At 46.8% G+C, this 15,177-nt stretch overlaps 1 protein-coding gene across 1 annotated transcript in view; it reads left to right on the forward strand.

Annotated features, from left to right (window-relative positions):
• Positions 1 to 15,177, forward strand: part of LOC146808497 (transient receptor potential cation channel subfamily M member 2-like) — a 1,333,691-nt gene that overhangs the window by 461,274 nt on the left and 857,240 nt on the right. Inside the window, exon 8 of the mRNA XM_085623962.1 lies at positions 13,390 to 13,451. Coding sequence (XP_085480088.1) covers positions 13,390 to 13,451 — 62 coding nt within the window. The remainder of the gene's footprint in view (positions 1 to 13,389; positions 13,452 to 15,177) is intronic.

Below are 15,177 nucleotides of genomic sequence, written 5' to 3' on the forward strand. Positions count from 1 at the left end.
GCAAAAATTTCCATCCAACGGCAGTTTAGTATTTTTCCCATCAGATTTCGCCTTTGCTGCTCTGCGGCCCCACCTCAACTCCAGGGCGGCAACTGTCCAACACGGCAGGTCAGCGGGTCTCCGGCGCACATCCCCAACAAAAAAGAAAGTCCACAGCCCCCGTTCAAAAAGTTTGTAAATAGGGGGAAAAAAAGAAAATAGAGTTTTGAGGGTTGCGGGTCTCAGCTTCGCCTACATATTTGGCGCGGAACGTAGGTGCCTCAGGAGGCAAGCGGCAGCTCAACTAGCGGCCACCATTTTCTCATGTCTCTGCCCAGGCCTGACACATTGATTGTGAAAAGCATATGGTAAAGTCGGTAGGAATTTATGGGTAGTTTCTATTTTCTCTATATGAAAGTCTACAGAGAGCTAGTTTGTTACATGAAACATCACAGATTACCTTTGTAGAGAAAGATTCTGGTGTTCCTTTCACCTCTGACAAACCCTAGGCAGAGAACATTTGCACTGTTATAATTCTTGCTAGTTTCTTGTTAGCTACCTACCAGGATCTTGTAATAAAACAATCATCAAATGATAAATACATACATATAAATAAATATAAATTCCTATGGATACAAAGGTGGCCTTTAGGTCTGCTCTGTTCTTAAGGTTGGCTATCTGAGTGTAATTTGCACTCTGCTCCCATCCCTGGCCAAGTTCTGCATTGTGTAATGGTTCAGTCCATGCTTTGCCCTTTGAATGATGACATTTTCAGATCACATATGTACATTCACCTGAAAAGTGTCCTTCAGTGTCAGGACTGGTTGGCCATGCATTTTATTTTTAGTTTTCTCCTATTATATTTCCCATTTCATTTCCTTGCTTCTCCTTTAATTGTAATGTTTCTTAAGAGGTTACCATAGCTTTACAGGCAGCTCTGACAGTCACTTGCTTGCCACTCATTTCATCTGCAGTGCACGTGGTCACTAGCTTTAAACCAGAAGGCTATTATGGAATGCTATTGTCCATAGCGCATCATTGTTTTATCATTCCAGGATGGCCAGATTGAGGGTCCCAAATGTGAAGGCTATGCTGGAACTTGAAAACAATAAATGATTTACAATACCTGCAAGATGGAAACCCGCTGCTATGTTTAGTTTCTTTATTGTGAGCATTTGCCCGCTGTATTTAGGCAGCAGCATGGTTTCTTTTTTCTACTTGTAATTTTTTTATTTATCTTGAATAATTTGTTGAGAGTATGTGTGCTTTATTGCAGTTATGTCAGAGAGTGAATGTAAAAAAGAAGCAGTGGCTGGATAATTTGAGACATGAGTGTAAAGATGAGAGACAGAGTGCATGTATGATGACCTATTGTGTGCCCAAACCCATCAGTGTTACAAAACAAACTTTTATTCAAAAGCCAGACCTGTTGACATTGCCAATGCTTGCTTACATTTGTTGCAGGAAACATTTGTATAGCGCAGCATTCACCAATTACTTGACCTTTTGGTGCTTTTGCAGACATCAGACTTCGTTTGTGACTCATTCAGTGAAGGTCCTTCAATGGGGGATTTTGTTTCAGAACCACATTGAGGTGTGTGAGTGGTTTGGAGGACATGGGTTATCTGCATGTAGGTGTTGTCTATGATTGAGGTGTCTTGCAAATTGTAAACCTAACACGTATTAATGTCTCTGGATGGTGGCTTCAAAGTGGGGGTTCAAGTCCTGAAGCTCTCTGCCTCACCTGTGTCAATTGTGTCTTTGTTGTTGTGTAGGGCCAGTTGAATGTGTGCCCTTTCAAACAACCTAGGTGGTTGGTAGTTGTGTTTCTATGCATTTTCTTGCACTGCTTCTGTTGTTCTTGGATATAAAGTCAATCAATCAATCAATCATAGGCATTTGTATAGCGCACTGCTCACCCGGAGGGACTCAAGGCGCTGGGGGGGGGGAACGCTACTGCTCGAACAGCCAGGTCTTGAGTTGCTTCCTGAAGGCGAGATGGTCTTGCGTTGTCCGGGGGTGGATGGGGAGGGAGTTCCATGTCTTGGCTGCCAGGTAGGAGAAGGATCTTCCTCCGGCAGTGGCTCTGCGGATGCGGGGGACTGTGGCGAGAGCGAGGCTGGCGGAGCGGAGCTGGCGGGTGGGCTTGCGGAAGGTCAGGCGGCTGTTGAGGAACTTGGGGCCCAGGTCGTGGAGGGCCTTGTGTGCGTGGGTGAGGAGTCGGAACGTGATTCTTTTGTTGACGGGGAGCCAGTGCAGGTCTCTCAGGTGTCCGGAGATGTGGCTGTGTCGGGGGATGTCCAGGATGAGTCGTGCTGAGACGTTCTGGATCCGTTGGAGTTTCTTCTGGAGTTTGGCGGCGGTGCCGGCGTAGAGGGCGTTCCCGTAGTCCAGCCGACTGGTGACGAGGGCCTGGGTGACCGTCTTCCTGGTCTCGGTGGGGATCCACCGGAAGATCTTTCGAAGCATGCGCAGGGTGTTGAAGCATGAAGACGAGACGGCGTTGACTTGTCTGGTCATCGAGAGGGAGGAGTCCAGGATGAAGCCTAGGTTGCGTGCGTGGTCCGTTGGCTTGGGGGTGGCTCCCAGGGCGGGGGGCCACCAGGAGTCGTCCCAGGCGGAGGGTGATGATCCCAGGATGAGGACCTCCGTCTTGTCTGAGTTCAGTTTCAGGCGGCTGTTCTTCATCCATTCGGCGACGTCTTTCATCCCTTCGTGTAGGCTGGCTCTGGCGGCGTCCGGATCGCTGGTGAGGGAGAGGATCAGCTGGGTGTCGTCAGCGTAGGTGATGATCTTGAGGTTGTGTTGACGTGCGATGGTTGCGAGGGGGCTCATGTAGACGTTGAAGAGGGTGGGGCTGAGCGATGACCCTTGTGGAACGCTGTATATGACTTCGGTGGCCGCTGACCGCAACGGGGGGAGGCGGACTCTCTGGGTTCTTCCGGCAAGGAATGAGGTGATCCACTCCAGGGCCTTCTCCTGGATGCCGGTGTTGTTCAGGCGCTGTACCAGGGTGCGGTGGCAGACAGTGTCGAACGCTGCGGAGAGGTCCAGGAGGATGAGGGCCGCAGTTTCCCCGTTGTCCATTAGGGATCTGATGTCGTCTGTGGCTGCGATGAGGGCGGTCTCCGTGCTGTGGTTTGCTCGGAAGCCGGATTGCGAGTGGTCGAGGGATCCGTTGGTCTCGAGGAAGGTGGCTAGCTGTCTGTTGACGGTCTTCTCGATGACTTTGGCAGGAAACGGGAGGAGCGAGATGGGGCGGTAGTTCTTGAGGTCGGAGGGGTCTGCAGTTGGTTTCTTCAGCAGGGCACTGATCCCGGCGTGTTTCCAGCACTCCGGGAAGGTGGCGGTGTTGAAGGAGGCGTTGATGATGTCGCGGAGGTGGGGTGCGATGATGTGGTCGGCCGTGTTGAAGATGTGGTGTGGGCAGGGGTCCGTAGGGGATCCGGAGTGGATGGTGTTCATTGTGCGTGTTTTGTCTTCGGTGCTGACTGGGGTCCAGGTGCGGAGGGTGGCGGTGGGGGGCATCGGTTCGGTGGTGGGGTTCGTGGTTGGTGGGCCGAAGCTGTTGTGAATGTTGGCGATCTTGTCGTGGAAGAAGGCTGTGAGGGAGTCGCAGAGGTCTTGCGAGGGAGTGATGTCATTGTTTCCGGCGTCGGGGTTGGAGAGCTCTTTGACGATGCTGAAGAGTTCCTTGCTGTTGTGGGTGTTGTTGTCCAGTCGTTCCTTGAAAGCTGTCTTCTTTGTGGCGCGGATCAGTTGGTGGTGTTTGCGGGTGGCGTGTTTGAGGGCCGTCATGTTGTCTGTGGTCTGGTTGGTGCGCCAGGTGTTCTCCAGGGAGCGGCAGTTCTTCTTGGAGGTGATGAGCTCGTCGGTGAACCAGGAGGCTTTCTTGCTGCCGCGTCTGCTGGGGGGTTCTTCTTCAGTGGTGCGAGGGCGTCTGCGCAGTTGGTGATCCCTCTGGTGTTTTGTATAGTTTCTTCCAGGTCATAGTTGGTCAGTTATGAGAATCCCCCCATCCCTGTGTCCCCTGCACCTGTGTCTCCGAGCCCCCTTGCTATCTTTCTGCCACCATAATCTATTTGAGGAGCTCTTTTTCTACCTGTGCTGTCTTTGAGGTCCTCTTCCTCTATTAGAGTTGTCTTTGAGGTTCTCGTTTTCTCTGTTCACTGTCCCTCGAGACATGTACCCTGTCTTTAATGTTCCCCATCTGAAAAGGATGAGTGGCAACTCTGCTGCCTTTGTGTTTGCTTTGTTCGCCCTAAGTTGGCAGGGTATGCCCAGACATGGGTTCCTTGCTAACTTTGCAATTGGATTCAAGCAAGCCTGGCTGATGAAGGGGGTTACCTCGAAACCGGTACCAGGATGGTTGTTTACAGTTCAGGGAAGATCTGGCTTGGCAGTTCGGGCTAGACTGCTCCCATGAGAAATAGGGTCAAGACTGATTTGCATATAGCTGGGTCTGAACTGGGCTGGTGAAGTGAGCTAAAGAATGATGATGAATTGAACCCAGATCTGTGACTGGTGGTGAGTGTCTGAAAAGTTTCAGCGCTCTGTCCATCCTCTCTTTGTGTTTGCTTTGTTTGCCCTAAGTTGGCAGGGTATGCCCAGACGTGCGTCCCTTGCTTACTTTGTCATTGGATTCAAGCGAGCCTGGCTGATAAGGGGTGTTACCCCAAAACTGGTCGCAGGGTGCTTATTTCTGGTCCAGTGAAGACCTGGCTTGGCAGTTCAGGCCGCACTGACCCCATGAGGAATAGGGTCAAGACTGATTTGCGTAGAGCTAGGTCTGAACTGGGGTGACTAAGTGGGCTAAAGAATGATGATGGATTCAACCCAGATCTGTCACAGGGGGTGAGTGTCTGAAAAGTTTCAGCACTTCGTCCATCAACTCTTTGTGTTTGCCACTGGAAAGTGAGTAGTTTAATTGCTGACTGGGGCAAGAGTGTAGTAGTTCTCCAGTTTGAGACCTGAGAGAGAGATCTCTGCTGTCTGCAGTGAGGGTGAAATAAGGAAGCTGAGCAAGGAGTGGCTCATCTGACAGGTGAATTCTATGCTTTATTTTCACCAGAAGCCATTTTTAGAATATGTAATACCAATACAATTCCCATCAGCACATGGGAAAAGAAACAAAGTAAGTTCACCAATCAGCGCAATCTCAGTCCTTCAACAGTGTCCTCAGGCACCCTATCCTCCTTTTTCTTTGCTGTTGCAGCAGCCACAGTTAAGTGTTTTTCTCTTGCTTCGTCATTTGACCTGTTTTATGACAATATTCTTGTGCCTCTGTTTTCCATGGTATTGTGCTTTTGATTTATGTTGTTGCCTGCTTAGCGGGACCCGATTGAAGTATTTCGGTGCCGGGCCAGAACCATTCTTAACACAATTGCGGGAACAATTACCTCGCTCCTTTGTCATCGTGGCACTCGACTGTGAGACACTGTGCGCGATGTGGTCTTCCGACCACTAGGGGCCTGCACATATTTCTCACTTGCACTCAGTGCATATTCCCGCAGGCGGCCGGCGCATCACTTTCGCCTGTCAATTTCAGTACAGGCAAGGGACGCGTGGCACCGTGTTTGTGTTGGGGGAAGAGTTACTACCTCATTAAGTCTGTGCTTGACTAGCGGAGAGTCCCGCCTGGAGCGTGACAACCACGTGTGCTGGTAAGATAAACTGTTGATGTGTGTGGACTTGCCCAGGCGGTATTGTTTGGCATAAATCCCTTTGTATTAACAAGGGAGTATTGTCCCCAGGCCTTTGGCCTCTATCAGTAATTTCTTGGTTTCCCAGGCCTTCTATCCCTTATTACACTGCTACCCTTACTACCACAATCTAATGGAGAAGTATGGGGACTACTGTGAGGAGAAAGAAGTCCAATACTTACCAATTGACAACAACATCTGTCAATTAATCGATGTATCCATATTTAGGGCTGTCTCCCAGGAGGTAGCGCCCGTGGAGAAGACAATCCAGGAGTTACAGGCCCTGTGCCCCATACCACTTGATAAAAGGGAAGAACCTACAAGGCCCCAGTACCTCTAGGGCAGACCACAGTGAACTCTGACTCCAAATGCAAATCTGAGAGCGGCGTTGCTCTAAACACTTTTGATCGCCTCAAGAAGGCATTTATGGAGTCCCAGCCATCTAACTCCCAACCAGATATGCTCCCTTCACTGCTCCCACAGAAAGCACGACAGACTCACACAGTACTTCAGATGGTGATGGTGACTCTGGAAGGCCTTGGTGTCCCTCCGGAGGTCGCACTCCTGCTGGGGAACGTTCTGTTGGGGATAGTGGTGCTGGGGCCACAGATAAACTTGACCCGGACAACGTTCTACACCCCCGCTCCGCGGAGTGGTCCCTTGCCGCTAACGTAGAATCCTATATAGCAAGTAGGTTACATAAATTGTTAGTTAAAGAAGTAAATATCTGTCTGAAGGCCCACCTTGGAGGGGAGAGTAGCCTCTATCCCATAAATTGATCCCAAGATGGTGACCTTTCAGACAAAATTTGTGAGAAAACCTATGAAGGGTATAGACTGTTCTTGGTGATTTTGGCAAGATAAATTACTGGACGTATTGGGCCCACTTTCCAAGATTCTGGACATGGCGGAGGATGCGAAGGCATTTGGGTCACTTATCGCCCCTTCCTGGGCTCAGAGTGCCATCATACTCTTAGGGAACGCAAACTGCACCCTGTCTATGGAACGCCGCAGGACCCTACTGATAACGATTGACCTCAAGCTGGGAGACTGTCGACCTTAGAGGCGGGTCCGATTGTGGAAGAGTATCTGTTTGGCGACTCTTTCATTAAAGAACTGTTTAAATTTGGGAATACTTTCACATACCTAGAAAAAGCCCAGACATCTTTCAGGCATATCTGCACACCACATGTTTTTGACAGCGCCGGTCGTGGCTGAGAGCATTCTACCGGCTGCTCATCCTATCAGCCCTCATCCAGAGGTGCTGACATTCGCCGGGGACAGTGGCAGGATCCTGCATGCTTCAGCACCTTCTATTACACCATAAAATATCCCAGATGTCTTGGGGCGAGAGGAAGAGGAGGGCCTCGCAATGCCCAACAAGGTGAGAGTTCAATACTTCCAGGGGATATGATTAGGGGCAGATTGGGGGATCTCTTTCACAATTGCCAGAACCTCACTTCAGATGCGTGGGTGCTTCACACAGTTGGGGGGTCCCAGATGGAGTTTTCTGGCTTCCCGACTCAGCCGGTTCGTCCGGTATCCCTGACTTTTTCTCCAGAACACTTTAGTGACGACAAGATTCTCCAATTGCTGGACAAAGGGGCCATAATCTGTACCTCTCTCCACCCTCGGAGCTTCCTCAGCAACATATTTCTGGTGGAAAAGAGGGATGGGAATTATCGTACTGTTATCAATCTACGTGAATTCAATGGCTGGTCTACCGTCATTTCAAGATGGAGGGCATCCACCTTCTCCGAGATCTCCTGCTCCCTCACAATTGGATGGTCCATTTGGACCTCAAGGATGCGTACCTTATGATCCCACACACAATTCCTTCAGTTACGTTGGAGGGCACAGGTATTCAAATTCACTTCGCTTCCTTTTGGTCTGTCATCCGCTCAGTGGTGTTTCACCAAGGTTATTAAGCCGGTGATCTAACACCTACGGACTCAGGGAATAAGGTTGATTGTCTCAACAACATTTTGATTATGAATCAGTGCCCCTCCCGTCTTTCTCACCACCTGCAGATGTCAATTGACCTGCTGGAATCCTTGGACTTCGTGATCAATGAGGAGAAGTCAGCTTTGAGACCCTCTCAATCCACCCAGTTCCTGGGGTTCGTGGTGGACTCAGTGACAGCTACCATCAGTCTTCCCTCTCAGATATTGACTATGATCAAACGTGTGCTCCGTAAAACTCTGTCCGGGCCTTCAGTCATCCTGCGCAACCTAGCGCGGGTGATTGGCCTATTGTACTCGTCCTTACAGGCAATTTTTTCAGGCCCCTTCCATTACAGGGAGCTGCAGCACCTAAAGATTTTTCACTTTTGCCGGGGCCTCAATCCCTCCCAATCCATTCCTCTATCTGATGAGGCGAAGGAGGAACTGAGGTGGTGGATCTCTCCCATAGATGCCTGGAATGGCCAAGCTATCTTCGGGTCCTAACCCGACCTGGTTATCAAATCCGACGCTTGCTTGAAAATAGTCTTCAACTGAACAAGCTCTTCATATGAATTGTCTGGAGTTGATGGCAGGCTCCTTTGCAGTGAGATGTTGGACCAAGGACAGGGCTCATTGCTGTGTCCTTTTGAAAATGGACAATGTAGCAGCGGTCCGTTTTGTCAACCATCTCGGAGGTACCAGATCGAGGACGCTCTTAAATTTGGCCGAGTCCAATGGCACTACTGTTTGACGAATAACATTTCCCTTTCCACAGAGCACCTGCTTGGCCAATCCAACCAGGCAGTGGACTGGTGTTCTCATCACTGGTGGTATTTTCAGCCTTCACAAACTCCACCAAGAGGTGTTCCTAGCATTCCAACGGAGTTGGGGTCCTTTCACCATTGATCTGTTAGCCTCGGGGCTAGATCACCAATGGAGGAGGTATTGCAGCTGGAGGCTCAACCCTGACCCGGTGGCAACCAATGCATTTCTCAAGGATTGGAGCAAAGAGTAAGCGTGCGCCTTCCCCCGTTTGCGATGCTTATGCGGCTGGCTGCTCACGTAGGGCGGACTTGGCAGTGATATCTCCGATTTGGAAAACTCAAGATTGGTTTTCAGTTCTGATTGGACTTCTTGTTATTTTCCAATCCCTCTACCCCTCTTTCAGGATCTCCTGTTGGGTCTCCAGGGGAACCCTCACCACCTAGTGATTTCTCAGACTCTCCCCCTGATGGCATGGTGGGTTACAGGGAACAACGGAATGTACAGGGAATTTCATCTCAAGCAGCGGCCCTATTTGCCAGGGCATAAACAATACTGATCCCCCTGGCCCAGATGGCATAGTTGGTGTCATTGACGGCAACTTGATCCCGAGCATCACAAGGTGGTGTCCTCTCCTAACATTGCCAGATGGGTTTTACAGGAAGCGTGGATTGATACCTTAAAATTTAGAGCTGACTCAGCATTGCTTCCAAGGCTTTGTTTTTAGGAGATTGTTTCAAGGACATTCTTAATGCTGCAGATTGGTCCTCTGACTCTATTTTAAAGAGGTTTTAATTCAAGCTAATTGCAAACGTGGTGTCTCTGGTAGTGGAAAAGCTTTAAACAAGCCTAATCCTCACCTCTGGTCCTGACATAGAATGAAAGATTTCCTAGCTATCCTAAAGGAAAGTTTCAATTCTATTAAAGACGCAGAGGCAAGGATTAGCCCACCCTATGGAATTTTTTCTCAATCTTATGGATCTTTCTTAATCTCCTCTGGTTTGAAGCCTCTCCTTTATATAGCAAGGTTGGGTTTTTATTAGTGGATATTCTATGAGGATGACTTCTTACAGGATCAGTATGACTAGGGAAATGTTTCATTATCTCCTTGATGATTATGGCATTATTGTTAATAAATTGTTTCCGAATTAATTGTGTTATTGCTTGTGTAAAGGTATGGATTTCGATGTCTTATGTATAATATGTCTCTTCTAGGAATGGATACAGATAAACAAGATTAATTCTGGATTACTTTGGCTTTACTTGCAGCAAGAAAGAGGAGGATAGGATGCCTGAGGACACTGTTGGAGGACTGAGATTGCACTGATTGGTGGACTTACTTTGTATCTTTTCCCATGTTTTGATGGGAAATGTAGTGTTAGTGCATATTCAAACAGGGATTTGTAATGCAATAGGTCTCGCATTTGCGAGAGTTAGAGCTATTGGCTTTGTAAATGACAATGTCTTTTACCAATGTGTTTTGGTTTGGAGTGTGGTGGGTGTATGTGGTGTGTAGTAGATGTATGTGGGTTGTATTGAAATTGATAGTTGTGGAATTGTGTGGGGTAGAATTTTGTGGCGATGAGTATATTTGTGTAATGAAATTATGTAGCACGTTGAAAAGTGGTTAGAGCTGCACAGAATAGATAGAAAGGAAGTTAGAGAGGGATATGGAGTTTGTGCAGGAAGCAGATTTTAAACTGTGAGTTGCAGATGCCACAACATGTTTACTACAAGGAGTAATGTCGCTGAGCTACTGTGCCAACTTGAAGTAGGTTACATGGTGTTTATTTTGGGGCGAGGGAGTGACTGGAAGTTGCACAAACACAGTGCATGTAATCAATAATCACCTTTCATACACGATTGCCTTCTGGGATCATCTCATTGGCTCCTGTTCATCACTCTCTTGATTTGCTATGAGGTCCTGTGTTCCTTTGTGTTAAACCTAATTTGTAATTATAAGACATTGATTATATGTAGTACACTCCTACCATACTAAATGCTTTAAATAATAAGAAGGATGGAATGCACATGACTTTAAACTGATTTGACCGCTTGACCTTTCAATCACCGCATTTGTCAATGGTGACAGTTAAACTCACTGCTAAATCACCCTTCAATCTTACTATGTTTATAGTACATGTTGGGATTAGGCCCATATTTCTGCTGAAATCACTCTGTTGACTTCCATGAAGTGAATGGAAGCTAGGCTTTGGGCATGCTTTTGGCAACACAGGCATCTCCTAAAAACAGGCTTGCAGATGCTAGGGCCTCTGCCTGTCATGTAAACACACCTTTCCTCCTTATGTCAAAGGCCCTCTCCAGAACTGTCTGAACCACGCCCTCAAACCAGTGCAGTGGGAAGCCTATTGAGTAGCAAAAGTTATTCTTTAAATATTTCAACACATCTTTGATCAAATCCAAAGGTCTTTGTTTGTGTCAATTCTCATACAACTAACAAATGCCGTATTCATTTGTTTGCAGGCACATATAGGCGGCTGTCAAGAAAAATGCTGGGAAAAACATGCGCAGTAAAACAGAAATGCAAATGGGGCTCATGTAAAGCGCATTGATACCTTTGGATCGAGTTTACGCTTTATAAAACTCCAAAACAACAAGCAAAAAAAACAATATTGTATAATACTATGTAAAGAGCACAAGATTACCTAACACATTTTCTAAATTGGCTATATTTATGTTGCAACAATGTATTAGGTAAATAAATGAACTGAAATTCTTTCATATTATAAGAAAGTTCTTTCGGGAGCAGGGCTGTTCTCTACTCTGTGGAAGGGAGGGTGAGAGCGGGGAGGAGACGAACTTTGAGGCTGGGGGAATGCAACATCACGAAATGCATTTAAAAATTAAAAATTGGCATTGATTGCCTGTGTAAACTGTAGGTGGAATTACAGTGATGTAAGCTGTAGCTTTAACATGCCTAATAAAGAAAGAATGTAGAGACTGTGTTGTGACTTCCATCATTGGGGGGGGTGCGGGGGACTAGCAGAAAAGATGCCGGGACCAACAGGCAACGCAAAAGGAGAAGAGAAAGGGAAAAGAAGCTGCCAGAACTGCTATGAGTATCAAAGTAAAGCTGGGCTTTTCGATTCAGCACAATAAAACAAAAATTACCAAGAATCAAAGAAATGAAAAAGTCATTGAAAATAAAAAGAAGGGACCTACTTCTATTTGTCTTACAATACAACTACTTGACTACTTGTAAGGGGTGCATAATATGCTGAAGCAAAATACTGTTGCTTAAAGTGAAGGGAGGCAATGCATAGGTGGGATGTCTGTCTAATTGCTGTAGCATTGGTGTGTGGGAGCAACGTGAATAACAGAACAGCAGAGGGAGGAGGGGGTGGAAGCCTATCAATCAATCAGTCAATTGGTATCAGAGCTGCCAACTTTGAAAACGGGTAACAAAGACCGAATTTCTGCATTGGCTCAACATACTGTGTGATTATGGGCAAATCACTTAATCTCTGAACTGGGACACCAGCAGGCTGCTATGCCAGCATTCAGAGTCTGCAATGAGCCCTGCGGGAGACATACACCACAGGGGGGAGGGACACAGAACCATTGCCGAGTGCACAGAAAGGCTGGTCAGGCACCTTCAGCGGACAGAAGCACCTTGGGTACAAGAACTCAGGGATGCACGTCTGCCACTGTACCTTCTAGTCCTCCGTTCTGACTCCAAATATTAATCTCCCCATAGTGAACGGCATTACTCGGTAGCAAAAAAAGTGCGACGCTCATTTCAAGAGCTCTGCGCTGAGTATAAAAGTCTGTTTGAAGGCAAGCCAAGACAAATGAAAGGCACGTTGCCATATTTGAAGAAAAGTCTTAACATAGTACACTAATTAGAAAACAAGCTGTCGCCACGCTATTGCACGAATAAAAACAAAATAGGAAAGCAAAGCGCAGTGCTGCAGTGGGAAAAACTCATTACGACAGCCGTCTTGCAAAAGATCCAGTCCGGGTGGGCGGGGCCTAAAGGAGACAGGGCGGTCACCAAAAAGCCTCACTTTCAAACAGAGGCCTGCGTTTACCATAAAGGATGACACGCGCCAATTAAAAGCATGGGCGGAGCTTCGACCCCACTTTCAAAAGCAACCCGACGACAATAGATCTCGCAGAGTGACAGCGCATGCGCTGCGACGCTAGGAGAGACCTAAAAATGGCTGTTGGCGAAAATAAAGCATAGAAAGTAAAGCCTAATCCTCACTTCCACTTCCTTAATAGGATTGAAACTTTCCTTTACGAGAGCTAGAATTCTTTTCCGCTTGAGGTCTATTATACTGGACAAGAGAATGTTTTCTGCCTTGGTGCTGGTTTGCGCCTGAGGGGTTGGAGGATGTGTGTTTGTCACAGTCAATAAGGCAAACAAAGGTGGAAACTGCATCCGAGTTGAGACAAAGTGGGTGGAGACTCATCGATGGCTCTTCAGTCTAAAAGTAACCAAAAGGTGTAAAAGCTCCCAATTAGGGCTGGTTTTGTGTTTTATACCTTATCAATGCTGTGGGTGGATTTCTCTGCTTTAATGATAGCTTTGCGTGTTTTACTGTCACATTTTTTGGACATCTTCATGTTTAGCCATTAACATTGTGTTTTTATATATTGAGGTTGCTTTATATTTCACACTATAACAATGCTGTTGGTGTGACTCTGTATTTCATATTGTACCATGTGTTCTACATAATTATATCATTTTGCTTTGTCATAGGTGTTGGTTTCATTCTATGACAATGTTGCAGCAGTGCTTTTGTGTTTAATACCGCAGCAATTTGTTTTTCAATTAGAGGGTTGGCTTGGTGTTTCATAATATAACGGCTGTTCTATTTTATCGGTAACCCTGTGTTTAATTGAGTATAAATGTGTTTTCCTGTTGTAGGGTTGGTTTCATGCTGTAATGCATTTCCTGTGTGGACAGGTGGTGTTGTGGCTTTGTTGTGTGACTAGCTTTGTGTTTCATATTGTAAGACATTTGTTTTTCTGTTCTAGGAAAAGATATGAAGATCCCCATTGTGTGTGTGGTGTTGGAGGGAGGTCCAGGCACCCTGGATGTAAGTATCGCTGGGGGAGGTAGCCACACAACGAAGATGAGCAAAGGTGGTGCTGCCTGAAAATGGGGATAAAAGGGGTGGGGAAGTTGAGCAGGGTATCAGCCCACTGGTAGTTCTTCTAAGGAGAAAAAAGCCATGGAATTGTGGTAGCCCACGGTTTGGGGTCACAGGATAGGTTGTCGTATCCAGCCGCCTACAGTAAGAAACAGAGGTGCATTGCATTGCAGAAGAGTACGCGCCTTTGTGTGAATGGTGGCGGGGGGCGGTTCTTTGATTGGTGCCCATTATGACTTAACCTCAATTCTTAGTGCCTTGACACTTGGATTCTGGCAGCCCAGCTACTACATCTCCCACGTAAATTACCAAACACTAACAGTAATCCATGCCACGCTCTTTTTCTGGACGCGGTATGTGTAATGTGAGTTGCATTCCCAATCAGCACCGTAAACGGCCACAGGCTAAAAGATAATCCATGCCACACTCTTTTTCCAGGTGGCGCATGTGTAATGTGTGTTGCATTACCAATCACCACCACACGGATGGAAGCATGATTATTGACCTGCCTTGCTAAAGCATTTTACTTTTCTTGTACAGCACGTTGTGTGCTCTTGGAGGTGCCTGGCTCCTACTTTCCAGTATTTTCATTCATTTTATGTGCTACTTATTGCACCCTTTACATGCATGGGGGCTTATTAAAATCCAGCTAAAGCATGTCCATGCCAAGGGCAAGCCGGTCTGCACTCAAACCGAGTTCAGTGCCAGACCCCTACATCTCCAGCCACTGAGGTAATGCAAACTAGAAGGATTACTGGGATGGAGCTACATGCCTTAAACACCAGAGGTAAGAGTTTAGCCTCAGATCGTGATCACTGGAATTAACCCTAATGCACTCACCATTCCTCATAATAGCCCCAAGCTAAGCCACAAACTCTTGTGCTGTACTCTTTTTAATGCTAGATCACTGGTGAAGCACAGTCCAGACTCTGCCGAATTAATAGAAAGTCATAATATGAAGATTGATTGTATTACAGAATCTTGAACAGATGTGACAGCAGGTTCCAAAAGGAGGGGCGCGGCCTAGCAGTCATTTATCACAACTCTCTATTGGCTCCTTTGACAACAGTTACTGCCCCTTCCTGCAAAGCTCTATCCTTTGTTTCAAATACTCTAACCACTACTCATTTTAGGGAATCTTACTCTTCAACCTCCAGGTTCAAAAAGCGTTTTTGTAGCAGACCGCAGTACTTTATTAGAAGATGGTCTCTGTACAAATAATGTTACCATGCATGGGGATTTTAATTTCCAATAGAATCCACTTTGAATTTAGAAACAGTTGGCCTTCTGGACACTATGAGTAGCACAGGGCCAGATAGGGTCTCATGCATGAACATGCACCTGGGAATCACACCCCCTCCAGGAGCTTGGAGCCTCTTCTTCTATAAGGATACCGATCATGGGGGTAGGTCCCAGCATCTAGCTCTCTCTGTTCTTACTCTGCAAAGTGTCTGAAGATATTCTGTCCCTGGCCCTAGAACAGGGATCTCCAACCTTTTCTGTAGTGAGAGCTACTTCTGCTCAAGGAAAGTCCTCACAAGCTACTAGCATATTTTATCACCATAAAATAAGAACCAGATATGACACAACCAAAGCAAGATTATCAGCAGTGACCACCCAACCAATACAGGTGAGGTTACCACAAGAAACACCAGGATAAATGTTATCAGTA

Source organism: Triturus cristatus, chromosome 8, assembly GCF_964204655.1.
Source record: "Triturus cristatus chromosome 8, aTriCri1.1, whole genome shotgun sequence".
In the NCBI taxonomy this organism is placed as follows: domain Eukaryota; kingdom Metazoa; phylum Chordata; class Amphibia; order Caudata; family Salamandridae; genus Triturus; species Triturus cristatus.